This window comes from Onychomys torridus, chromosome 2, assembly GCF_903995425.1.
Source record: "Onychomys torridus chromosome 2, mOncTor1.1, whole genome shotgun sequence".
Classification (NCBI taxonomy): Eukaryota; Metazoa; Chordata; class Mammalia; order Rodentia; family Cricetidae; genus Onychomys; species Onychomys torridus.
Genome location: NC_050444.1, coordinates 146,192,050 through 146,216,626, shown reverse-complemented (window position 1 = coordinate 146,216,626; position 24,577 = coordinate 146,192,050). Strand labels below are relative to the sequence as shown.

The window sequence follows — 24,577 nt, the reverse complement described above, 5'->3', positions numbered from 1 at the left end:
AAAGTCTTCTTGTTTGGTTTTGCAACAGTGCAGCCGTGAGGGATCACAGCTGTGGTTTGGACTCTAGGCCTTGCGGCCATTCCTGCCTGCTTGAGCCTTAAACGCAAAATCTAAACCGGCAGTAGCAGCCGCCCTGGACAGAGTGGGCTGGGGGCGGGGTCTGGGCGGTGGGACGGCTGGGGGGGCGTGGTCGCAGGCTCGCTCCTCCCCGGACAGGGCGAGAGGGGGGAAGTCCCGCCCCCAGCCCCGCCCCCGAGGACTGTCCCGCCCCCTTCCTGCCCGACGACCCGGGCTGGAGGGCAGGCCCGCGGTTGAGAAGCTGGCTGGAGCGGGCCATGCCTTTGTCTGTACGCTCTACTGTGTTCTTGGAGCTGGTCGTGGGCGTGGTGGGCACCCTGTCTTTCCTGCTGGACGTGGCCGCCGACCTGTGGGCCGTCGTCCAGTATGTACTCGGTGGCCGTTACGTGTGGGCTGCGCTGGTGCTGGCGCTGCTGGGCCTGTCGTCGGTGCAGATGCAGCTCTTCAGCTGGGTCTGGCTGACCTCCGACCCCGCGGACCTGCATGGGTCGAAGCACTCGCGTCGTTTCCTGGCGCTGCTGCATCTGTTGCAGCTCGGCTATCTGTACAGGTGAGTGAGTGCCCGTCCTGCCCGTCGAGGAAAGAACGCGAGCGAGTTGACAGCCTTCAGAGCCAAGACCAGTCTTTCCCTGGACGCAGTTGAAGACCCAGGTTCAGGAAAGCGAGGAAGGGAGCTTGGGTTCCCCAGAATCCAAGTTTGGCACCGCCATCTGTGAATTCTGTGCTGGTTTTGGTGTACTAAGTGGCAGTCATGTGAAGAAGGCAGGCTGGTAGACAAGTGAGAACAGTGAGAAACCCTGGTATAATGGGGCCCGAGGCCGGTTTTTAAATAAATAAATAAATAAATATATATTTGGTTTTTTTTTTTTCGAGATAGGGTTTCTCTGTAGCTTTGGAGCCTGTTCTGGACTAGCTCTGTAGACCAGGCTGGCCTCGAACTCACAGAGATCCACCTGCCTCTGCTGGGATTACAGGCGTGTGCCACCACCACCCGGCTATTTTTTATAATTTTAAATTATAAATTTTAATTTTAAATTTATTATTACTATTATTATTTTCGAGACCGGATTTCTCTGCGTAGCCCTGGAACTGGCTCTGAGACCAGGCTGGCTTCAAACGCAGATCCACCTGTCTCTTAAGGGCATGCACCACCACTGCCTGGATTACTTTTTGTCTTTGTCACAATAGGACTTTGGGTGAGTCACTGACCTCTCTGGGTCTCAGTTTACTCAGTGTTCTAGCATGGATGGCAGTAGTTGCAGCTGGTGTTTTGAGCAGATTAAAGGCACATGTCCCTACATTGTCCTGGCACAGCTAGCTTCATGCTGCCCTGGGCAGCAGCCCCAACTTGCAGGACAGCGCCCCTTCTCTTTTTTTCTCATTCCTGCCCTTTTCTGTGAAGAGTTGCTTCCCCATCAGGGAATGAAGATGGCAGAGATGGGTCCTGCCTGACTCACCTGCATCCCTGGAGTGAGCCAGGGCTGGACACAGACTGGTTCTTGGAAAATGTGTGTGGATTGTGTGCGTTTTCTGAACTGGGAAGGACCTATATTCAGCCAGTATCAGAGGGGGGTAGTGAGAAAGTCCCTGGCACAGTGCTGGCCTGGTGACTTTTTTTTTTTTTAAGTTGTGAATAAGCCCTTGGGTGAGATGGGAGAAAGTGAAACCAAGGGGTCAGGATCATGTGATGAAGGCAGGGCTTCATGGTGTGATATGGGTTAGGATGGGGGGCTAGATGCAGAATCTGTTGTGGAATTCTTCTCAGATCTTGGCAAAGCTGCATACAGCTTCCAGCAGTGGGGAGGGGGCTTTGAATGTTTTCATTTTGCCTGAGGGATTGTATGAACGTGAGTACAGCTCAGATGAGTATGAAGGGCAGTTATTACAGACAGGCCAGAGAGGGTGTTGGATCCCCTGGAGCTGGAGTTACAGGTGAGCCACCTCTTATGATGTTGGGAACTAAACTCTGGTCCTCTGTAAGAGCAGTGAATGCAATTAGCTGCTAACCCATCTCTCAGGCCCCTTATTTGCGTCTTAGTTCCATTTGCCATCTCTAAAATGGGGCTTTTGTGAGTTGATAAACTTGGGACCATGCCTGACCAGCAAGAGTAGACATTGTATGTCCCCAATTTATGGATGAGGAAACAGGTTCTTTGAGGTTAGGTGGCTTGCCTAAGGTTCCATAGCAATGAATCTACAAGCTAGCATTGAAGTGACCTCCGTGCACTCAGTGGTAGGAGATGGAGGAATTTAGAGAACACTGACCTGGCCCGCTGGGCGTCTGTGTGTTCTGCCTAGGTGCCTGCAAGGGCTGCAGCAGGTGCTGTTCATGTGGCAGCAGGAGCTGCCATCTGAGAGTGACATGGCCTATGCGGACTTCCTCACCCTGGACATCAGCATGCTGCGGCTCTTTGAGAATTTCTTGGAGTCGACCCCACAGCTCACACTGGTGCTGGCTATCGTTTTACAGAGTGGCTATGCTGAATACTACCAATGTGAGTGCCAGGCCAATGACTCCCTCGGGGCCCTTCTGATGTCAGCAGTGCTCTCACTCATAGGTGCACAAAAAGAAAACAGGGAGACTGAGCACGAGGTAGTGGATCTGGATTCAAATCTAGGCCTTTTCAAGCTCCATGAGGGTAGGAAAGTGACTCAAACTATATGTTTGTTCTCATCTGAACAATGGGCATGATAAATGAACCTTTCTCGTGGCGTGATGAGAAGATTAAATGTGGGGGATGCATATAAAGCCCATGGTACATGATGTGTCTGTGTATGTGTGTGAATTAATGTTTGTGTGTATTTGCAGGTGTATGTGTGTATTGCAGAAAGCAGAGGTAGCGTCAGGTGTATTTCTCATCTCCATCTTTTATTTTTGAGTCAGGTTCAGGGTTGGGGATTTAGCTCAGTGGTAGAGTGCTTGCCTAGCCCTGGGTTGGGTCCTCAGCTCAGGACACACACACACACACACACACACACACACACACACACACACACACACACACACACCACAGACAGAGACAGGTTCTCACTATGTAGATCAGGCTAGACTGGTATTTATTATGTAGACCAGGCTGGCCTCAAACTCACAGAATTCCCCTGCTGCTAAACCATCTGCCTCCCCTGTGCTGTCCTTTTTATTAGTTTGATGATAATAAATAAACTATACAGGTTACCGACATGTGAGAGGTTTGCTGGGTAATGGAGGTTTTATTACAACGCGCTGCTTCAACCTGCTGGCGTGGGGACTGACCTAACCAGTAGTCAGACAACAGGCACACACAAGTGCTGGCCCGAGGATGGGCCTGGGGCTCCGAAGCAGCAAGGCAGCACGTTTGGAGTTTCTGGACGTACTGGTTTTAGCTAAAGGCCAGCTGTTTTTAAACATCTGTACTTAGACCAGGAGTCTTTGCCATTCCCATGGGTCCGAGGCACTGGAGTCTTTGGCATGGCCATGCTCATATCCATAACACACATCCACTCAGGACCTCACCTGCTCCCCACAGAGAACCCTTAGATACTCATATTTTCTCTTTGTCTGTCACTGTGGTGGGGACACAGTGGTGAGCAAGATACACAGAGCCTCCACCCAGCCTGTAAAACAAATAGTTACACTAGGTGTACTGAGTGACTGGAAGAGACAGGTGGCAGAGACTCATGGGGCCCATAAACCCTCCGAGAAATCTGTACAGTGAAGAGCCTTGGGAGGGACTTTCTTGAGACCAAGGGCCCAGCCTGGGACTAATCGAGACTCTACATCACACCAAATTGAGAGCCCAGGGCTCCCCTTTTTCTTCCCCATCCCTTCATTCCTCAAGGTTCTCTGCAGCAGCTCCCCAAGAATCTGCCTTGTCATCACTCACAGTGGGACCTGGGAGAACCCCTCACTTTACTTAAGAGAGGTGCAGAAAGGTGACCTGCTCGTTTTCAGCACTCACTGGGTACATGGCATTTCCTGGAGATCAGAACCAGGTGGAGATGATTTACACTGTGGTTGTGCATGGGGAGACAGGTTTTTCTCAACTTTTAATTGAGCAAACAGTTATTATCAGGAACTCATAAATAGAAAACAGGCCGGGCCGTAGTGGCACACGCCTTTAATGCCAGCACTCAGGAGGCAGAGGCAGGCGGATCTTTGAATTCAAGGCCAGCCTGGTCTACAGAGAGAGAGAGTTCTAGGACAGCCAGGACTACATAGAGAAACCCTGTCTCGAAACAAACAAAACAGGTCATTGCTATGTTAATGGGGGGGTTGTTACAGGGACCTCTGGTTGCAGAGTGGGGTCTAAAAGGGCAACCCCAGGAGTTATTCAAGCCGGGGTTTGCAGGGTGAGGAGTAAGTGGGCCTGAGTGAGTAAGAGGAAGGACAGCTACAGGTTCAGTACCAGGCCACAGTGGGTTCTGGGCACACAGTAGGCTCTCAGTAAACTTCTGTTGAGTGAATGAATTAGAAGAGGTGAAGGAAGACACGTTATAGGGCATGCTCAAACCACTCCATCCTCTTGGAGGTGCTGGCGCTCCCAGTCCGAGATAGGCAGTTCAGAGGTGGGATAGGACCCCTATCATTGGATCTTGGAAAGTCAGCATACCGGGCCAGGCTGGACATGGAGAAGAGGACGCACAGGTGGGGAAGCAGGCCATTGCTCCTAGTCCTGAGGACAGCTGCAGGGAGTCGATTGCTCCTCCATGAGATCTTCTGTCTACTTTCTGACATGGAGAAAGGGGACAGGGTCTGGGAATGGAAGAGTTACGGGACCCAGAAGAGGCTTAGGGCTATGGCACAGGGAGACATGAGGTCTCCCATCCTTCTGAACGCTGCCAGAGCACTCTCTTTGGTTGGAACTTAACCAACCATCTCTTGAACAACTTGGGGCTTCTAGAACCCTTCGAGGGATCCTGTGAGCCCTGGGGGGTGCCAGGCAGGCTGCAGTCTAGGCTGACTTGTTTCTTCTTGCTCTTGGTAGGGTTTGGCATCAGCTCATCCTTCCTGGGCATCTCGTGGGCACTACTGGACTACCACCGGGCCTTGCGTACTTGTCTTCCCTCTAAGCCCCGCCTGGGCTGGAGCTCCTCTGCCGTCTACTTCCTGTGGAACCTGCTGCTGTTGGGGCCCCGAATCTTTGCTGTTGCCCTGTTCTCAGCTCTCTTCCCCTACTATGTGGCCCTGCATTTCCTCAGCCTCTGGCTGGTACTGTTGTTCTGGGTCTGGCTTCAAGGCACAAAATTTATGCCAAACTCCAGATCTGAGTGGCTGTACCGGGTGACAGTGGCAATCATCCTTTATTTCTCCTGGTTCAATGTGACTGGGGGCCGCACCCGAGGCCGGTCTGCCATCCACCTGATCTTCATCCTCAGTGACAGTGTGCTGCTGGCCAGCACCTGGGTGACTTGCAGCACTTGGCTGCCCAGTGGGACCTTCTTGCAGATGTGGTTGATTATGGGAGGAGCCTGCTTCCTCCTGGGACTGGCTTTGCGTGTGATCTACTACCTCTGGCTGCACCCTCACTGCCACTGGGAACCCGACCAAGTGGATGGGGTCCGAAGTCTCCTTCCTTCAAAACGGCCTAAGCTGCTTTATAACAGGCGCGCCACTCAGTTAGCACGTAACTTCTTCCCCAGGGTCAAAGCAGAGGCTTCTCTGCCAGAGACTGGAGAGGGGGAAGAAGCCCTTTGAGGCAGGTTCTGACTCAGCCGTGAGGAACATGTGGGGAGCTGGGCCTGGAAGGGCCAACGGCCAATCCCACACAAGCCATTTTCTCTTCCTGTCCAACCAACAGAGCTGCTGTCACCAAAGCCTCATGTTGCCATTCCCACTTCCCAGGTAACTGGTGGAGGTGTCCCGTCTCCTGGGTTCTCTGGCCTGCCCTAGAAGGCCCTGGGGTGTTGGGAGATGTTCTCCATGTCTTCCCTACCCCACCATATCCATTTGCTTCAATCAACAAATCCTGAGAGCACTTTAAATTCTGGGAGCATCATTCTAACTGTTGAATTGGCGGCAGCCCTAGCTTCTCTCCCGAACCCACTGAAACAAATCTGATTTCAAAGACCAGGGCCAGTGGTGACCCTGCAGCCCCTTCAGTGTCGAGATGCAGCTGTCTCAACTGTGGGCCACCTTAAAACCAAGTGCCTTATGGACTGTGGTCTAGCCCATGTACTGTCCATTGAGTATTTTTCATTCTAGCTTGCATACATACCTCCTACCTCAACCTGTGAAAGAAGAAAACATGTGCGCATGTGTTTAACAGTATTATTAAAACTGCATGAAATTCTCCAAACCAGTATGTACTATTAAGTACAGTCCATCACCCTTTCTATTATAGACAGGTGGCAGGGACCTGGAACCCGTAAAACTGGTACAGACCCCTGGAATAGAGATGTGGGTGGATTTGGGTATGACTTTATAATGAATATCTCAATTGTTCCAGTCTAATAAAAACTGGGGAATCAGAAATTAAGATAAAGACCTGGTAAATCCAAGGGCATTGGAGAGTCGATTGGCTGACCCTTTCTCCATGTTTTCCCAAACTACCTCCCCAGAAATCCTCTTTTTTCTTGCTGTCCTTTCTAGCAGACCTCATGAGTCCTTCAAGAACTCTATGGCTAATCCTGATCAGCCAATGGCTGACTTCATCCTTTGATTCAAGGTGGCTTTACTGTCACAGTGGAATGGCTATACCAACAATTCGCCTGCAACATTTCCCCTTTCAGTTGGTAGAGCATGTGACTCTTAATCCCAGGGTCGTGGGTTCGAGCCCCATGTTGGGCAGCAAATGTAGCTAGCCTTTCTCTGTCCCACCAGCTATCCATGAAATAACGACAGACTTATTATGAAAGCTTGGGTTTGTCCCACTAGCTCTTATAATTTAAATTAACTCATTTATATTATACTATGTTTTCCCTCGTGGCTTTTTACTTTTCTTTCATTCTGTATGTCAGACTCACTCTGTGTCTTGTTGGCGTCTCGGGCGCCTAGACTCATCTATTTCCTCTCTCTGCCTGGAAGTCCTGCCTAAACTCCTGCCTAGCTGTTGGCCATTCAGCTCTTTATTAAACCAATCACAGCAACATCATCGCACAATGTACAAATATCCCGCAACATGATTTAATTTTGCTTTCCAAGATGCATTAGCTGGTGAGCCAGAGTGGGTTGCTCATTTGGCAGGCAGCAGAACGCACATCTGGGCAGACTCTAATGCACTGTCTTAGCAGCTCTGCCTCTGGGCCTGCAGAGTAGCATCTTTAGGACTAGAAGATGAGTTTGAGAGGCTGGGTGGAAGGTGGAAGTACTGGGAGTCCTCCATAGGTAAGAGGGGATTCCTGGGATATGGATGCGATCCCTGGTTCTAGGGAGAGGGAGCGGTCTGCTCTGGGAAGTCTGTGGTCTGGTGAAATAGGAAAAAGGTGCCAGAGGCAGAAGAAAAGGGTCTAGTTCCCAGTGCTGGGACTTGATAGTTCTACCAGTCGCTTATTGGTGTAAAGGTAAAATAAAGTTCGACCAAAATATGTCACAGTGTCACAGTGTCAAGTGCTCAAAGAAAACCAGGCGAGAGATGTGAGGTGGTGTGTGCTGTGGGCGAGTTACAGCTTTACACAGAACTGTTAGAGAAGGCCTCTCTGAGAAACAGGAACGGAAGGTGCAGAAAGAGCTACTTTAGCAGTGTCTGCAGCCTCAAGCCCCCCAGAAGCAAGCAGAGTCTAGAGTCATGTGGTATGTTGGTGGAGAGGAGTCTCTGCAAGTGCTGGTCCTGAGGGACAGTCTCGCTGGGAGAGGACTGTGGAGTGCTGTTGGCTCACAGCTAACAAGGCTGTGGAGATGCAGGTGGGGGTCAGGCGAGAGGTTCTGGAAGAAGGTGGCACTTCTCATACTGAAAATGGACAGAAAAGACCTAATTCTCCAGACTTGAATTTCCTAGACCAGTAGAAGCAGCCAAAGCAATCTCCACCACCTCATGAAGACCAGATGTGTTGCATCAGAAGGGCCATTTTATAAAGGCACGCCTCTAGGGGTACACACCTGAAATCACAATGGGTAAGATCTTAGAGGGCTGGGCTGGTGTGCAGCACCTACCGTTCTGGGCAAGATTATCACGAGTTCAAACTCCTCCTCAATGACTTAGAGGCCGGCTTGGACTACATGAGACTCTGTCTCAAACAAAGCAAAGACAGATGTGTTTAGAATTCTAATTTTGGCTGAGTTTTCATGTGTACTCCAGATGAAGTTGTCAAATGATTATGTGTATTAAATCCAAACAATGTGTTATACTACCTAAAATACATAGTCATGTACTATAAAGTTACATATTCTACCTAATGTACAGCTAAGCTACCTTGGAACACATCATACAGCTGAGGCTGGACTCCTGACCCTCCTGCCTCATCTGTCAAGTACTGTAACTAAACACATGTCAGGGTTGGAGCTGGGGATATGGCTCAGCAGGTAAGAGCCCCCTCAGCTCTTCTGGAGGATTGGCTCCCAGAACTCACTCTGGGTAGTTCACGACTGCCTGTAACTCTGGCTCCAGGGAACCAGCATTCTCCTTTGGCCTTTGCACATGCATATACAAGCACAAAAACACTTAAAACAATTTTGTTTTTCGAGACAGGGTTTCCTCTGTGTAGTTTTGGTGCCTGTCCTGGATCTCACTCTGTAGACCAGGCTGGCCTTGAACTCACAGAAATCTGCCTGCCGCTGCTGGGATTAAAGACGTGCGCCACCAATGCCCGGCTTTTAAAAAATTTTAAAAAGAAATGCACGTTATTACAATTGGCCTTGTTTTTGTTTTTGAACTTTTTATTTACATTGTGTATGCTTGCAGGAGCAGCAGCTAGACACACACAGCTCACAGGGTCATTCTTCCTCTCCACCAAATGTCAGGCTGGGTGGCGGATACCCTTACCCACTGAGCCATCTTGCCAGCCCAGGAACTGAACTTTTTGGTTGACTTTCGCCCAATTTTTTTCTTTTTTAAAGATTTATTTATTTATTATGTATACAGTATTCTGTCTGCATGTGTCCCTGCAGGCCAGAAGAGGGCACCAGATCTTTTTACAGGTGGTTTTTGAGCCACCATGTGGTTGCTGGGGATTGAGCTCAGGACCTCTGGAAGAACAGTTGCTGCTCTTAACCACTGAGCCATCTCTCCAGCCCCCAATTGGCCTTGTTTTTAACAGTCTGTCTCTCCTATTCGAGATGACCTTGAACACATTATCCTCCTCCTCCAACTTCCCAATTGCTGGGATTATTCGTGTGTACTACCATACAAACTTCGTTTTTAGATTAGTTTAGAGATTAGTGATATTACCTGTAATTAGAAAATGTCCTTAAAGATTCCCATTGACATATATATCAATATATCTATATTTTGCTTTGTTTTTGGCCATTTGAGACAAGGTTCCACATGTAGTTTAGGCTCACTTGACAATCTTGCCTCAGCTTCTGAGGTTTAAAGACAGGAACACCATACCTGACCAATAATTAAAAAAAAAAAAAAATTTTATTTCTATTTCATATGCATTAGTATTTTGCCCGCACATGTCTGTGAAGAGCTGTCAGATCCCCTGAAAATGGAGTTACAGACAGCTGTGAGCTGCCATGTGGGTGCTTGGAATTGAACCTGGGTCCTCTGGAAGAGCAGCCAGTGTTCTTAACTGCTGGCCCCTCTCTCCAGCTCCCGACCAAGAACTTTTAAACATGAAGAAACTTGTTTTAGAAAAACAAACCACTTTAAGATTTACATGTCCTAGGACAGCCAGGGCTACAAAAAGAAAAAACAAAACACAAAACAAAACAAAAAAACAACTTTGTCTTGAAAAACAAAAACAAAAAAGAAAAAGATTTACATGTTAGGGAAGGGTTCGTAGGAGAGATGTTTTGTTAGGAGGAGATGGAGATGCTTGCTCTTGGGATCTGGAAGGTAGTCAACACTTGGAACCTGTGCTTGTAACTAAGCAGGATGCAGACATCAGCTAACTGTCAGCTTCAGCAGCACTGTGGCTTGAAAGACTACTAACCGAGGTACAAGATGACTTCACACTTCCTGGAGGAAATTGGTCTGACATTTCTGACCCTCAGAAACAAACAAATTCTAATTTCTTTCATTGGAAGAGAAGGCAAGAAGACTTCTTGGTTGTTCTTCAGGCCAGTAAAGACCACTCAGACCAATGTGAAGGAATGGAGAAAAACTGGCTTGTGTGGCATGAAATCTAAAGGTTCATGTTAGTTTTATTGGTTTGCAGCTTATGCTTGGCACAGACTGACTTCTCTTTAGTACAGTTCAGTACACTTGACAGCTCATGAAATCTACTCCATTTCTACACCTTAAAAAGCAGTGCATTCTAGAAAAAATTTTTAATAAAAACAATTCCTTGTTTTCCAACTTTTTGTATGTGTGAAATTAAAGACCCTGCACGTCTTGGCAACTGGACTAACCCTATTTAGAAAAGACAAATGAGAAAACTGTATAGAAAATAAAAATTTTATTTTTTTCAAGTTTATAAGATAGTTCCCATTACATATAACATTATGGTCAAGGACTCTAACCACAAATGCCCACAGTCACATAAATACATCCAACCCAACTGATGCCTTTTCCTGCTGAAGAGGCATCTGAAGTCCAGAGGGAGAGCGGTGATCCAAGTAGAATGGTCCTTAATGGACAGCTCCGCTCAGTGTGCTAGGAGGCATCCAGAGAGCCTTGCTTGCTAGAGTTGACTCAGGGAGAGGGAGGACGGGTGGCCTGCGGACAGGCTGGGACACAAGCAGAGTTTTGCCTCTTGTGGTTAAGGTATCTGAGCTCAGAATTCCAACTTGGCATCTACAATGAATCTGTCTGGATAGTTCTAGCTTCTTGAAGATGAAGACCAGGTTAGCAGCAAGGAACATAAGCTTACTCAAGAAGGGTCTCAGCTGCACCCTGGGGAAGAGTAAGGATGGAGAGCCCAAGCTTGCCTCTGAGGGGCTAGCCTGTACTCTTCAGGAGGACAGCACCATGCTTTGACTGGTGCTCTTGTCAATGTGTGACTCCCATTCAAAGTAGTGTCTAGAAGTGCCACATGCTTGCAATAGAAGTGCTACATGCTTGCAAGCTGCAGTATGCCAATTAGATCCTATTTGGAGCTGTAAGGTTGAGTTTGTGTGAACCGCAGACAAGCTGTGCCAAGTCTCTTGGGATACTAGCTCTGACACCCCCAAATCAACAGCCCAAACAGGCACCTAAATTCTGGAGCAGGTATCCACCCCCTGGACATCACCAGCTGCCCCAAGGGCACTGGATGCAGTGATGCTAAGGCACAGTCAGTTTTACATTCGAAAGTCACCTCTTACCCTGGAACATTCCTGCAACTCCACAGACACGCCTAGAATTAGCCCACACCATGAGATGTCCAGACTAACCCTCGAAAACACTGGATCCATCAGGGAAAGGATTTACCAGCTCATTACTTCAGGGTGCTCTTTACAGTAAAGACTGCCTCTTTTTGATGAAAGAACCCAGTTTCTTTCAGGTCCAATTCCAACAGCGTTTAATTTTTTAAAGAAATTTTATTTTATGTGTTTGCTTGCACATATGTAAGTGCTTGGTGCCTGAAGAGGCCAGAAGAGGGGATCAAATCCTCTGGAACCATAGTTACAGATGGTTGGGAGCAGCCCTGCGGGTGCTCCAACCTTGAACTCTGTCTCAGCAGCCGATGCTATTAACCAAGGAGCCATCTTCCCAGTACTAACTGCCCTTGCTGCTGCCAGCTCATTCTCCTTCCTAGGCCTTTGTGGGAAGGAGGCAAAGTCAATACAAAGGGCAGCAGTCCCTGAATGCTCCTTTTGGTGGAGACTTGCTTCCTGTCTGCCCTCTGACAGGGTGGTTGCTGCCAGAGCAGAGGCTCTTCAGCTCAGAATAAATATCTCTTTGCCTCTCTTGGCCAAGTCCAAATTCCTGTTGTAAAGAGCTAAATTGGGCAGGCCAGGGCAAGAGGAAAAGGATTCCAGGTTACACTCTAAGAATAGTCTTCCCTGAAGGGTCTGTGGTGTCACCTGTGTGCATAGAGGTGCGGCAGTCTTACAAGCCTGAAGACCAACAGGTGGCCCTGTCTAGGACAGGAAACTACACTGGCAATGAGGGAAGGGTTTGAGGCTTGAAAGTCAAAACTTACCCTTGAGTTTTCTGGGATGGGCCATGAAGCAAGGCTGGGTAGTGTTGGGACGGTGAGAATATAGCCTAGGGAAGACTGGCTTAGACTCCAACTTTGTTCCCACTTCCTAGCTCTAAACGAAGCCCAGTGATGGCCAAGATGGAGCACCACCCCACCTCCCATCTGAGCCCTTCCTCAACTACTGGGCTCATGGTCAGCATTGTCCAACAGTTCTGAAGATGTTGTGCTGGCTTTGCTGCTGCTGTCCAGTAGCCTGACAGTAAGAGGAGCCTTGTCTCTGTGCGCCAGCCTCTCTGGGACAGTGACTCTCGTGAGGGATCCATCAAGGACCTCTTGAGGACCAAGGCTGTACATATCCTCAACTCTAGGGAAATTTACCCCAATTAATCAGGTACCCACATTGGTCCTCAAGGGATAGTGCCTTTAAACAAAACAAAACAAAAATACAAAAACCAGCTGGGCTTGAAGGCTGGGACTAGGCCCAGGTTCCCATCCAAGCCATCTAGGGGGCAGGCTGAGAGGTGCTCTTGCGCCTAGCTCAGGATTATATTTCCAGGCATTTAAGTCGAGAGTCATTCTGGCCTGGTTTCCCACTTCATCTGGTAAATTGGGTTTTGATTATAGCTATCTGCTCTCCACTCCCAGGCACAGATCTGGGTAAATACAAGTTGGCATATAACTGCATGTAAGTGCGGGCAAAGGAAGCAGACTTTTTTGCTTTTAGGACTTTCTGACTTGAACTGAGTGGGCAGGGGCTGGCCAGAGCTGCACAGCGAGAGGTGGATTTGAGGTACAGAGGGCAGGAGTGTGAAGCCAGCATCCGATGACTGAGCTGGCCACAGAGCGAGCATCTGCTGAGAACAGGTGCTGCTCTACAGGAACACTAGGTAGAATCTTACCTCAGGAGCCAAGGATGAAATTCCTAAGAAGCCCGAGTCCCTTCTCTCCAGTTTGGAAGCTGAGCCTCCTGGGACAGAGCCTCTAAATTATAAGCTAAAGGCTTAGATTTATTGTCTGTGGGAAGAAGGTTCCAGGGTTGTGACTTTTGGTTACAGAGGAAGAAGGACTGGCAAGGAGACTGAGGCTTACAAGATGGGAGACGCCTAAGCCTGAAGTTAGTAAGTGACCAGCGTCCTGAAACAGTAAGGAGCCTCCTGGGGAGAGCAGAGCGCTGGGGCCACTGAAGAGGTGCTGCTGTCCCAGAGAGGTATTTCCGATATTCCCATTACTACTGTCCCAGAAACTTTACACAGCGCTTTCTTCATAGACAAGGAGGGCGCTTTAGAGACCAGACCCTCACCTACAAAAAGAACATACCCATTCACTGGGGGAGAAGCGCTACAGCTAAGATACAGGAGACGTTCTCATGGGACGAATGCATTTTCCGTCAGCATGACCAGGAGCAGCTCGGGGTCTGTCCATGCACCAAGAGTGCAACTGTGCCCCACGCGCTGCCTTTTCTTGTTCTTCCTTTTTGAAATGAAACGAACAATTCAAGCACAGTAGTGGGGGTCTGCTGTTCTTTCCAGCCGCCTCCTGCTGTACTATGGACGGGGCTTCGCTCACTCTTAGCAAAAACTGATTGTGTTCTCGCCAGCATTCCACGGAGAGAGAGAAAGAGCACAGGAGAGGGGAGGGGGCGCTGAGACACAGAGAGACAGACAGACAGACAGGAGAGAAGGGTCTCAGAGGGTTCTGGCCTCTGACTCCTGTCGGAGGTAAAAAGAAGCTCACAAGGAAGGAAAGCTCCACGTTCCAGTTCTTAGAGGAAGTCAAGCTCTAAAGCCTGGTGCAGGGACACCAGGTCTCCATGGTTTGTGATCCTCCAGAAGGGCATGTTGTGCTGGAAGAGAAGAAGGAAGGCTAGTCAGCCCAATTTCTGGGATCTAACTCACACCCTCTCCTCCACAGGTGTCTCTTGAGGCTCTTGGTAACCATCTGTCCATGTGTCAGAACTTTTGTACAATACGAGACATAGATTGTATGTGAGGAATTTTTATGGGATTTCAATGCTACCAGATACCTGTCTCAGCTTTTAAGGTTTTCAGGATCAAATAAAATGGCGATAAGAAATTAGTACTTCTGAATGTAGTGGTGAATGCCTGTGATCCCAGAACTTGGGAGGCTGAGGCAGGAGGATTACAAGATTGAGGCCAGTCTGAGCAACACTGGAGATCCTGTTACAACTGAAAAGTAGGAAGGAAGCTAGTACTAAGGTAAGTACCGCCTTGGAGACGGTCAGTTTCCTGTAAGTCTTCACTCAAATACTATATCCAAGATACAGGTGTACAGATGTTACATCACCAGAGCTGCACCAAGAAGACCATGTGCTGTTCTGGAAGCCATGTTGTGTGAAATGGACTCGATTTGTTTCACTGACCGGGTGATTCAGAATGCTGAGATTCTACAACAGTTCTGGCCCAGTCAGCTACTGTTGTTGGGCTCAACTGTAAAGTTGTTAGCAGACAGCAGAGGACGAGGACAGCGGTGCCAGATCATGGCATTCTGTCATGGAAGGAAGGACACTGACAGCTTGGATGGCCCCATGGGTAGGCTGCTTGGAAATCAGTTCCCTCTTCCTCTGGGCACATTCATGCAAGAGCTCAAGCAAGCTCTTCTCTCTCTTCCCTACTCCTTCACCAGACTCAGAAGCCACTGATGTTTTCCCCAAAGGGAGACTGAACAGAACTGGAGAATCAAAAGCTTTGATGATTAACACGGAAAAGCTCTATCAAGCTCTATGAATTGGCTCTATCAAGTGGCAAATGAAAACATGAAACAATGATGCCAACTGATTGTCAATCATATAGTTCACTAGTAGTTGCTGTGGTTTGTATGAACTGGGTGAAAAAAATCGGGGCAGTCCTAGTTGGTAAGCCATGGCTCTAGATCTACAAGCAAAAGAAACAGGCCAAGGGGAGAACTTTCGTATACCCACACAGCAGATGAACAGACTCCGAGAGGGAAAATGCACTGCTGCACAGCTAATAGTGCATTTCACTCAACTTTAAGAGACAGGGCTTTTTTATGTAGGTGAAGCTGACCTTAACTCCTGGGCTCAAGCAATCTCTCCTCTCCATCCAAGTAGCCAGGACTGTGGGTGCACACAACCACACTTAGCTTAATCTACCTGACTTTAGGTTCCATAGCCCAAACTCATCTACTGTTTCCTGTATGAAGGAAGCATGACCCAGGGCTGGGGCCTACACAGTGACAGGGAACTATGCGAACCAACCTGCAGGGCTTTCAAAACCACAAAGCCTTTCCCTACAATACAACCTCCGACTGAGTGTACTTGTTTGGTTCCTCCCCAATTTTAAAGCCTGGGAAGGTCAGAACAGTTTGCCTTTTGCAGTCAGTCTGATGTCCTCAGAATCTCAGATGAAGATGAGGCCCACTGCAGGATTAATGAGGGGGACCCTGAACTTGCCATGTAGCTTAGGGATGACCTTCAGCTTCTGATCACCCTGACCCCACTTCCTGAGTACTGGAATCACTGATGTGTACCATCATATCTAGTTTTATGTGGTGCTGGGGATTGATCCCGGGGCTTCCTAGTGCATGTAAACAAGCATTATCCCACTGAACTACGTCTCCAGGCCTGGTTCTAAGACTACTGAGTGGAAGGGGAGAAAGGACAGAGGAGGATCTAACACATTGTCTACCTGAGGGAAAAAAGATCTTTCCTTGAAGAAGAGTGAGGAAGGGAGATTCATACCACAGATACACAACAGTTGTAAAGACTTTTCACTCCCACCATTTTCCCCCCAGGCCCTTTTCTGACAGTCTCATGCATCCTGTGACCTCACTATGTAGCCAAGGATGTCCTTTCAACCTCCTGCCTACACCTCACAAGCGCTACGGTACAGGCATGCTCCATCCCGGTTAGACAGTGCTGAGGACTGAACCTGGGTTTCCTGTGGCTAGACAGCACCCTGCCAAGTTAGGTATATCCTCAGCCTTGATTCCATCCTTACCCCCACCCCACGTAGTCCATTATCCTTTTACAGCCTCCAGATGTAGAGATTACAGATGTGTACCCCCATACAGGCTCTACTGTACAGTCTTTCTAATTGCTTCATGCACAACCACATAACTGATTTTTCCCCCCTTTCTACAGTTACCTGCTTGGCTGCAATTTCTTCATCTCGTCCATCTCCAATCACTACATATGTGACTTTCTTTCCAAACCTTGACACAATTCTCTCAAAGCAGCTCTCCTTACCTACAGAGAAAACCACATTTCCTATGAGAACAGTCTTCCCTACCCTTTTCAATCCCACAGATCAGGACTGCTGCTCCGTTTATCTGCCTCACTGGCAGCCTGTGCAGACTACTTGGTTAGGAGTTAGGAGCAGAGCCAGAGCCCCAGTAGCCCTGTTGCCCAAAGAACGGGAAAGCAAGCCATTACCAGCCGACTCACTTTAGCCTTCACATTAAAGGGTAGGCTCCCACAACCTTAGCACCAAGGAGTGTCTCCAGAGAGAGGACAATGACCCTGGGCAGAACAAGCTGCGACCACTTCCACCACTCTGTTCTTGCGTTTCCCGTACTTTCGAGCTCTTTCATGTAACTCTCACTCCTCACTTCACAGATAATGGACCACCCAGGTCCAACAGGCCAGCAGATTTATTCATTGTATGTGTGTTTTGCCTGTATGTATGCATGTGTACCATGTGTGTACTTGCTGCCCGCAGAGACCAGAAGGGAGCATCAGATCCCCTAGAACAGGAGTTATGGGTGGTTGTGAGCCACCACGTGGGTGCTGGAAACCAAGGCCTTTACAAGCACAAGTGCTCTTAACTGCTGAGCCGTCTCTCCAGCTAACATGTTTTTATTCTTTATTATCTGTGTGTATGTGTACATCTATGTTCCGAGGTACGAGGGCGGAGATCACAGTACGACCTGTGCAGTTGATTCTCTCCTACCATCTGGCCCTGAGGACGGAGCCCAGGCCGTCAGACTTGATGGCAGATTTGAACCTAGCCAGGCAGCTGGTCTCAGTAACAGATTTTTCAGCCAGAATAAGTGAATGAGCCGGGCGGTGGTGGAGCACACCTGTAATCCCAGCACTCGGGAGGCAGAGGCAGGTGGATCTCTGTGAGTTCAAGGCCAGCCTGGTCTACAGAGCTAGTCCAGGACAGGCTCCAAAGCTACAGAGAAACCCTGTCTCAAAAAAACAAAAAACAAAGAATAAGTGAATGAATGAATGAATATTGCAGGAGAAAGTGGCTTACTAGTTCTGACTTCTTGAGCAAACACGGTAACTGCTGAGCCTCAACTGTCTTACCAGAAGATCGCATACACATACACTGGACGGCAAACACATTTGTGCTGTGCAGCAGAACTGGCAGAAACCCACGCTGCAGGGAAATTCTCCCTGAGAGGCCAGTGGAGAACAACGTACCGATTTTGGTAGCACTGTAGATGTTTTCAATGGGAAATATTTCTCCTAGTCCATATAGGAGAACTTTGGCCAGGGCCGGAACCAGCTGTGTGGTGGTGATCAGCACATTCACACAGTTCTTTCTAGAAGAGAGCAAGAACAAAGTGGCGAAAGTGAAACCACCGGGGCGCTCGACTTCAAACAGGTCAGCTCCGCAGGGTCTGACCGGAACCCTCGCAGCGGGACACACGACACATCAGGGTCAACGGTAGAGTACTCCTCTTCTTTCTGGCTGGCCTGAACTCAGAGGTCTGCCCGCCTCTGCCTCCTGCCCCACCATACCCAGCTCAATTATTACTTTGCTTTGGACTTTATTTTCTATACCAAAGGGCCGAGGGACCAGTGAGATGGCTATTCATATACATGTGGGTGCTGGGAATTGAACCTGGGTCCTCTCCTAGGGCAGTGAGTGCGCTCCACCACTGAGACTCCATTCTCAACTCCCCAACCTGGCCACTGTTTCTCGCTGCAGCTTGTTAGCTATTCTCACTACGTCTTCCTGTCACGGGTGCCACACGTGAGAAACAAATGCACGGTGAGAGCGTCCATTTGTCGTTCTATTTAATAGAAATGCCACTCCCGTGAGGCGTGATTTAAGTTCTCTGCTCATCACACGACAGCCACTCAGATTCCACATGTCACAAAGATTCACTCGGTCTCTTACCTCCACTGGTTTCTATCCTCAGTTTGAGGTGGTTGGTTTTTGTTGTTCCCCACGTTATAGACATGAGGGGGAGAGAGCAACAGGGTGTTGGTACGTGCTACAGCTGCACTCTAGGCTTCAAGGCAAAATTCCCTTAATCATCTTCCTCCTTTTTTTTTTTTGGTTTTTCGAGACCAGGTTTCTCTGTGTAGTTTTGGTGGCTGTCCTGAATCTCGCTCTGTAGTCCAGGCTGGCCTTGAACTCACCAAGATCCACCTGGCTCTGCCTCCTGAGTGCTGGGATCAAAGGTGTGCACCACCACCACTGCCTGGCTTCATCTTCATCTTTTTAAAGTGACATTTATTGTGTATGTTGAACTAACACCATTAGGCTTAGCAGCAAGCACATACTGACCCCTTGCTGGCTCTCTTAGTCTTTTTTGTTTCTCCCCTTTTTCTTTTGGAGACAAGAGTCTCATGAAGCCCAGACTGCCCTCAAACTATATAGCTAAGGATGGACTTGAACTGCTGATCCTCCTCCCTACATCTCTTAAGACCTGGGACCAAGGTGTGCACCACTATGCTTGTCTAGAGATCCTTTTCATTTAAATCCTGCTTGCTTTTTTTTTTTTCCTTTTCCAAGACAGGGTTTCTCTGTGTAGCCTATCCTGGAACTCACTCTTATAGACCAGGCTGGCCTCAGAGATCTTGACAGCCTCTGCCTCCTATATGCTGGGATTAAAGGAGTGCACCACCACTGCTTTTTTTTTTTTTTTTTTTTTTTTAAAGATTATTATGTATTCAGTATTCTGTCTGCATGTATCCCTGCAGGCCAGAAGGGGGCACCAGATCTCATTACAGATGGTTGTGAGCCGCCATGTGGTTGCTGGGAACTGAATTCAGGACCTCTAGAAGAGCAGTTGGTGCTCTTAACCACTGAGCCATCTCTCCAGCCCTCATTTGAGCCTTCTAATTCCTGATTCCTAAACTCCATTTTAGGGATGGCCTATCTTGGACACTAGGAAGCAGTGTCTTGGCGAGGAATAGCTGTGAAGGAGACCTCTCCTTACCGAGACTGGATGAGAAGCAAAGACTTGAGCGCAGTTCCTAACCAGGAGTCGGTGAGGACTTCGATCTCTGCTCGCAGTCTCTGCAGCGCCTCCTTCCTCGGGGGGCTGAGGAGGCCTTCGGAGAAAAGCAGACACACTTGTTATCTGACAACGTAAACTTGCCGTGACGGGCAATTTCATAGGCAGCATGATGGGGTTGGAATCACCATGGAAACAAATCTGTGGTCAGGTCTGTGAAGGAGCATCAAAATTAGGTTACTGAGGTGGGCTGGGGTCCTGGACTGAATACAAAGGAGAAGCAGCTGAGCACAAGTACTTTTCGCCGTTTCCTGGCTGTGGACTCGTGTGACCTCTCCTCCTGCCTCTGGAACTTCTGGAGCTGTGACACAAACCCTTCTTCCTTCTAGGCTGTTTGTCAGGTGCTGTGCTGGAGATAAGTAGCCAATAGACTTGCTATACGTGGAAGCAGCTTCCACGAGCCCAAGATTATATGTTCTCATGTTTTAAAAAACTTGTAAAGAATGGTGCTACTCAAAGGTGACTCCTCACCAAAATATTTTCTCTCCTATGGGCACACCACAACAAAGTCAGCTGACATAAACATCACAGAGGTTCTGGTACAAGCTCTGTTTCCACCTGCACAGGAACATGCCAGTCAGGACTCCAGGGGACGGACCGATCCCTGCACTTTTTACTTCGGAAACAACTCCAGCCGACAGCATACTATACACTGCTCTAGGAGACTAGATTAACTGGGCATAAAACGTAGCAGGTCTCATACAGAAGCCCACTGTTAGATACTCTGAATTACAATATTCAAAAAACAAGGGTGACTTAGAATTATAAAAAGTTCTGCATTACAGGGAGGTGTTACTTTTTTTTTTTTTTTTAAGGCAGTCTTAGTGTATATAACCCTGGCTGTCCTGGAACTTACTATATAGACCAGGCAGGTGGGCCTTGAATTCAGAGATCCACCTGCCTCAGCCTCCCTAGTGCTGGCATTAAATGTATGTGCCACATGTCTGGCTGGTAGCACTTTTTATATGTTCTCCCAATTAGGCTCAGGAGACTCATGGTGTGCTGTATCATTTTGTCTAGGAAATGAGATCTAGTCAGGAGGCAGGAAAGGAGCAGAGATTCAAGCTTAGGGGAGGGTGTGGTAGGATATTGTTTTAAGGTGTGTTCCTTTTGTTTAGCTCCATGAAGCTGTGTTACTGTGCCTGTCTAACACACCTGATGGTCGAATAAAGAGATGAATGGCCAAATAGGGAGGCAGGAGAAAGGACAGGCAGGGTTGGCAGGCAGAGAGTATAAATAGGAGAAATATGGGAGATGTAGCACAGCCAGAGGAGGAGGAAGGCATCAGGGGCCAGCCAGCCAGCCAGCCAGCCACCCACACAGCCACACAGCCACCCAGCCAGCCACTGAGTAAGAGTGAAAGTAAGATCACAGAAGAAAAGGAAAAAGCCCAGGGGCAAAAGGTAACTGGGGTAAGTTAAGAAAAGCTGGCCAGAAACAAGGCAAGCTAAGGCCAGACATTTATAATTAAGAATAAGCCGCTGTGTGTGATTTATTTGGGAGCTGGGGGCAGGCCCCCCAAAAGAATAAAAAATAACAGGAGGGGGTTCTGAAAAAAGCAATTAGATTTCTGAGATCTGGAAGCCCATGATGTTATCTGCTATCAGGGCTGTCACAGGACGACCCAGAGGGAACTTCAAAGCCCTGGGTGACATGGCAGAACACTCTCCTGTATAATCTACTCAAGGACTAAACTTCATGCAGCACTGTGTGCAGTCTTTTTTGAGAGTGATGGCTCATAGTTTTAAATATTTTCTTATAAGAGCACATCACTAGTAAAGGAACTACAAGATTGGAAAATACACTGACCAAAATCAGGGAATGTGGCCAGCCTACTACCTTGCCATGTGACTGTGTTATGCTATGCTGGACACTATGATGGGTATTTCTCAACTGCCAAATGAGGTATTTAGAGTAGATTTCTAATGTCTCTTCTATTTTGAACAATCCATGACTAAATGGTTCTGAATAACAAAATTTTAGGCACACTACCACCTACAATATTTCTGGGCAAATAAAATTTCCAAGGCCTTTCACATGACCGTGCACGGATACTGCTGCTATAGTCCTAGGCCTGTGTCCCAGGCAGTGCAGTGACTGTTTGACTGGCCATGATGGGCACAGCTATCTGCTATTCAAACTATGGCAATCTATCAATTAGTGCCAATTAACTAGTCAATTAATTAGTATTTGTAAGTAAAAAATAAACACTGCTTCAAATGTAATATATTGAGGTGGTATGGTGAGGGCATGTCTAGCATCCCAGTACTAGGGAGCAAGTTCAAGGATGGGCTGGGCTACATAACAAGACTGTCTCAACACCCTACCAACAAACCAACCAGTCAACCAACCAATAATCTGTGGAACACATTACGGTTTAGATTTTACCTATTCCCCAAAAGCTAGTGTAATGAAGGCTTGTCCTCACTGCAGGTGCTTTTTGTTTGTTTGTTTGTTTGTTTGTTTGTTTTCAAGACAGGGTTTCTCCGTGTAGTTTTGCTCCGTAGATCAGGCTGGTCTCAAACTCAGAGATCCTCCTGCCTCTGCCTCCCTCCCGAGTGCTGGGATTAAAGGCGTGCGCCACTGCCACCCGGCCCCACTGCAGGTGCTTTAGTGGGATATTAGGAACCAGGCTACCTTCTCTCCTCTTCTCTCTTTCCTCTCTCCCTCTCTCTCTGCTGCAATGAGGTGGCCAGCCTCTCCCTGCCACGATGTTCTGGTTTGCCACAAGTCCAAGATAACAGGGCCAAATGGCCAATAAAGGAAATAAATCCTAACTCCTTCCTGCTCTTAAACTCTTCATTCCAGGTGTTCTGTTACAGCAATGAGGTTGACTAGCAGCACGTTTCCTTTAAAGATACCGTCTAAAGAAAACAGCATAATGGCCCAATGTTGCAGTGGGAGGAATCAGGAATTCAGTGCTTCTACTGAAATCCTAAGAGCCATCAATGGTGCAGAGCCTCAACTATCGTCTCCCATTCTTTACAGTTTTTATTATCTTTTTTTTTTAAGCTGAGGACTGAACCCAGGGCCTTGTGCTTGCCAGGCAAGCGCTCTACCACTGACCTAATCCCCAACCTACATTTTAATTTTTAAATTGATTTTTATTTTATTTGTATGTTTTGTTTGCATGTATCTATATGTGCCCAAAGAGGTCAGGAGAGGGCATCAGATCCATTGGCACTGGAGTTACAGATGGTTGCGAGCCACCATGTGGGTGCTGGGGACTGAACCTGGGTTCTCTGCAAAAGTAGCCAGCACTCTCAACTGCTGAGTCATGTTCTAACCTTCCTGCCCCATTCTCCACCACCATCTTCCATTCTAATGGCCACCAGTGGTGTAGATTCTCCAAAGGGCTTCGGTTATATATCTTGGTTTGTTGGTTTTTTTTTTTTAAATACAGGATTAACATGGCATAAATTCCTAAGAAGTTGCAAGGGAGATTTTTAAGGCACTCTTGGAAAGGAATGCAGGAAAGCATTAAGAAAAAGGCTCCGACTGGCTGCCCACACTTACCACCCACGTTGCTTTTATGCTTGTCATAGATCTCTCTCACTTTTCGATAGCGGAAGGCCAGCTTCCTCATCCAGTCCACACCTCCCTGAACACCCACCGATGAACCATGGCCACCACTGCCTCCTGAACCACTGAAACCATCTGTTGAGAAACTATAGTTGCTGCAAAGAGAGAGGATAATGAAAATTAAAATTCACACCTATAGGGCTTGAGATTCTGTGGTCTGTTCTTTGTGTCTAATAAACAAAGCCAATGCTTTAACAGTCTTCTCCCGGATATTTGTTGTTGTTTTTGTTTTGAGAAAAAGCTTCATGTAGCCTAGGCTGGCTTCAACTTCACTAGGTAGATGAGGCTGGACTCGCACTCCTCAGCCTCCTTTCTCTACCTCCCAAGGGCTAGAACAGCAGCTGTGCACCACCACGCATGTCCAGCCCCCCTTTACCTTCTTAGGATGGAAGGATGGCGACCACTGAGAGGAAGATCATCTAAGCGCCAGCGCTCCCTAGAGGCTGACTTGGGATACAACACTGTTGTCACTAGTGACAGACTACTACACAGTGACAAGAATATACAACTATGTAAATATAATGACAGCTATGTAAGAAGGAGAAATAGAGTGGCCATGGTGGCTCACATCTGTAATTCCAGCATCTGGGAGACTCAGTTTAGAGGATCATAAATGTAAGGTCAAATGGGCTACATAACAAGTTCCTGAGCAGTGTGGGCCAGACTTTCTTTCAAAAACCCAAACATGTCAAAATAGGGTTCAATACATTAAGTGCAAGATTCTATACTAAAAAAGCTGCCAATAAGCCAGGAAGTGGTAGTATATTATTGTACCAGGCTTTTTCTTTCTGACCACTAACCAGCTCCCAAATCATGACACAGGGACTTATTAAGTTTTGAATGCCTGGCTAGTTCAGTTGGTTGAGCATGAGATTCTTAATCTCAGTTGAGGGTTCAAGCTCCATGTTGGGTGCCAAAATGTATCAGGTTTTTTTTTTTTATTTTGGTTCTCCAAACAGCTCCCAAATCGTGACACAGACTTCACTAGTTCTGATGCTCGGTCTAGCTTAGGCATGTTTCTGTGGTAGCTCTTTTAACTTAACCTGTTTCTCTTTATCTACCTTTGCCTCGGGCTTGTCACCCTCCTCACTTCTGGGTGTCTTACTTTCACTGCCTCTCTGTGTCTGTGGGTCTGCCCTGGGGCGCCTCCCTCGTTCTCCTCCTCCTTCCTCCTGACCCTAAATTTCTCCTCTATTTATTCTCTTGGCCTACTAGCCCCGCCTACCCTTTTCCTGCCCAGCTACTGGCCATTCAGCTTTTTATTACACCAATCAGGTAGGCAGGCAAGGTGAAACAAATGCAGCACATCTTTATGTAATTAAACAAATGTAGCAAAAACAAAAGTAACACACCTTTACACAGTTGAAGTAACATTATGCAGCATAAACAAATGTAACACACCTTTGCCTAGTTAAAATAATATTCTACAACAGCACATGCCTTTAATCCCAGCAAGAGGCAGGTGGATCTGAGTTCCAGGACAACCAGGGCCACATAGAGAAACCGTGTCTCAAAAACACTAAACAAACAAACAAAG

General features: G+C 47.8%; 2 protein-coding genes across 4 annotated transcripts in view; one reads left to right on the top strand and one right to left on the bottom strand.

Annotated features, from left to right (window-relative positions):
• The first annotated feature begins 284 nt into the window (after nt 1-284).
• Nucleotides 285-6,831, top strand: Xkr8 (XK related 8). Its single transcript, XM_036177832.1, has 3 exons — nt 285-628; nt 2,377-2,573; nt 5,043-6,831. Exons 1-3 carry the CDS (start codon nt 336-338, stop codon nt 5,750-5,752), a joined length of 1,200 nt encoding a protein of 399 aa, XP_036033725.1. The 5' UTR covers nt 285-335; the 3' UTR covers nt 5,753-6,831.
• A 4,838-nt stretch (nt 6,832-11,669) lies between these two features.
• The window catches only part of Eya3 (EYA transcriptional coactivator and phosphatase 3), an 87,704-nt gene continuing 74,796 nt past the window's right edge, over nt 11,670-24,577 (bottom strand). For all 3 annotated transcript variants that reach the window (XM_036177828.1, XM_036177829.1, XM_036177830.1), the window contains 5 exons: nt 22,975-23,135; nt 19,381-19,495; nt 17,630-17,751; nt 16,347-16,447; nt 11,670-14,065 (listed from right to left, as the gene is read on the bottom strand). In XM_036177828.1, coding sequence (XP_036033721.1) covers nt 13,985-14,065; nt 16,347-16,447; nt 17,630-17,751; nt 19,381-19,495; nt 22,975-23,135 — 580 coding nt within the window. In that variant the 3' untranslated portion in view covers nt 11,670-13,984. The remainder of the gene's footprint in view (nt 14,066-16,346; nt 16,448-17,629; nt 17,752-19,380; nt 19,496-22,974; nt 23,136-24,577) is intronic.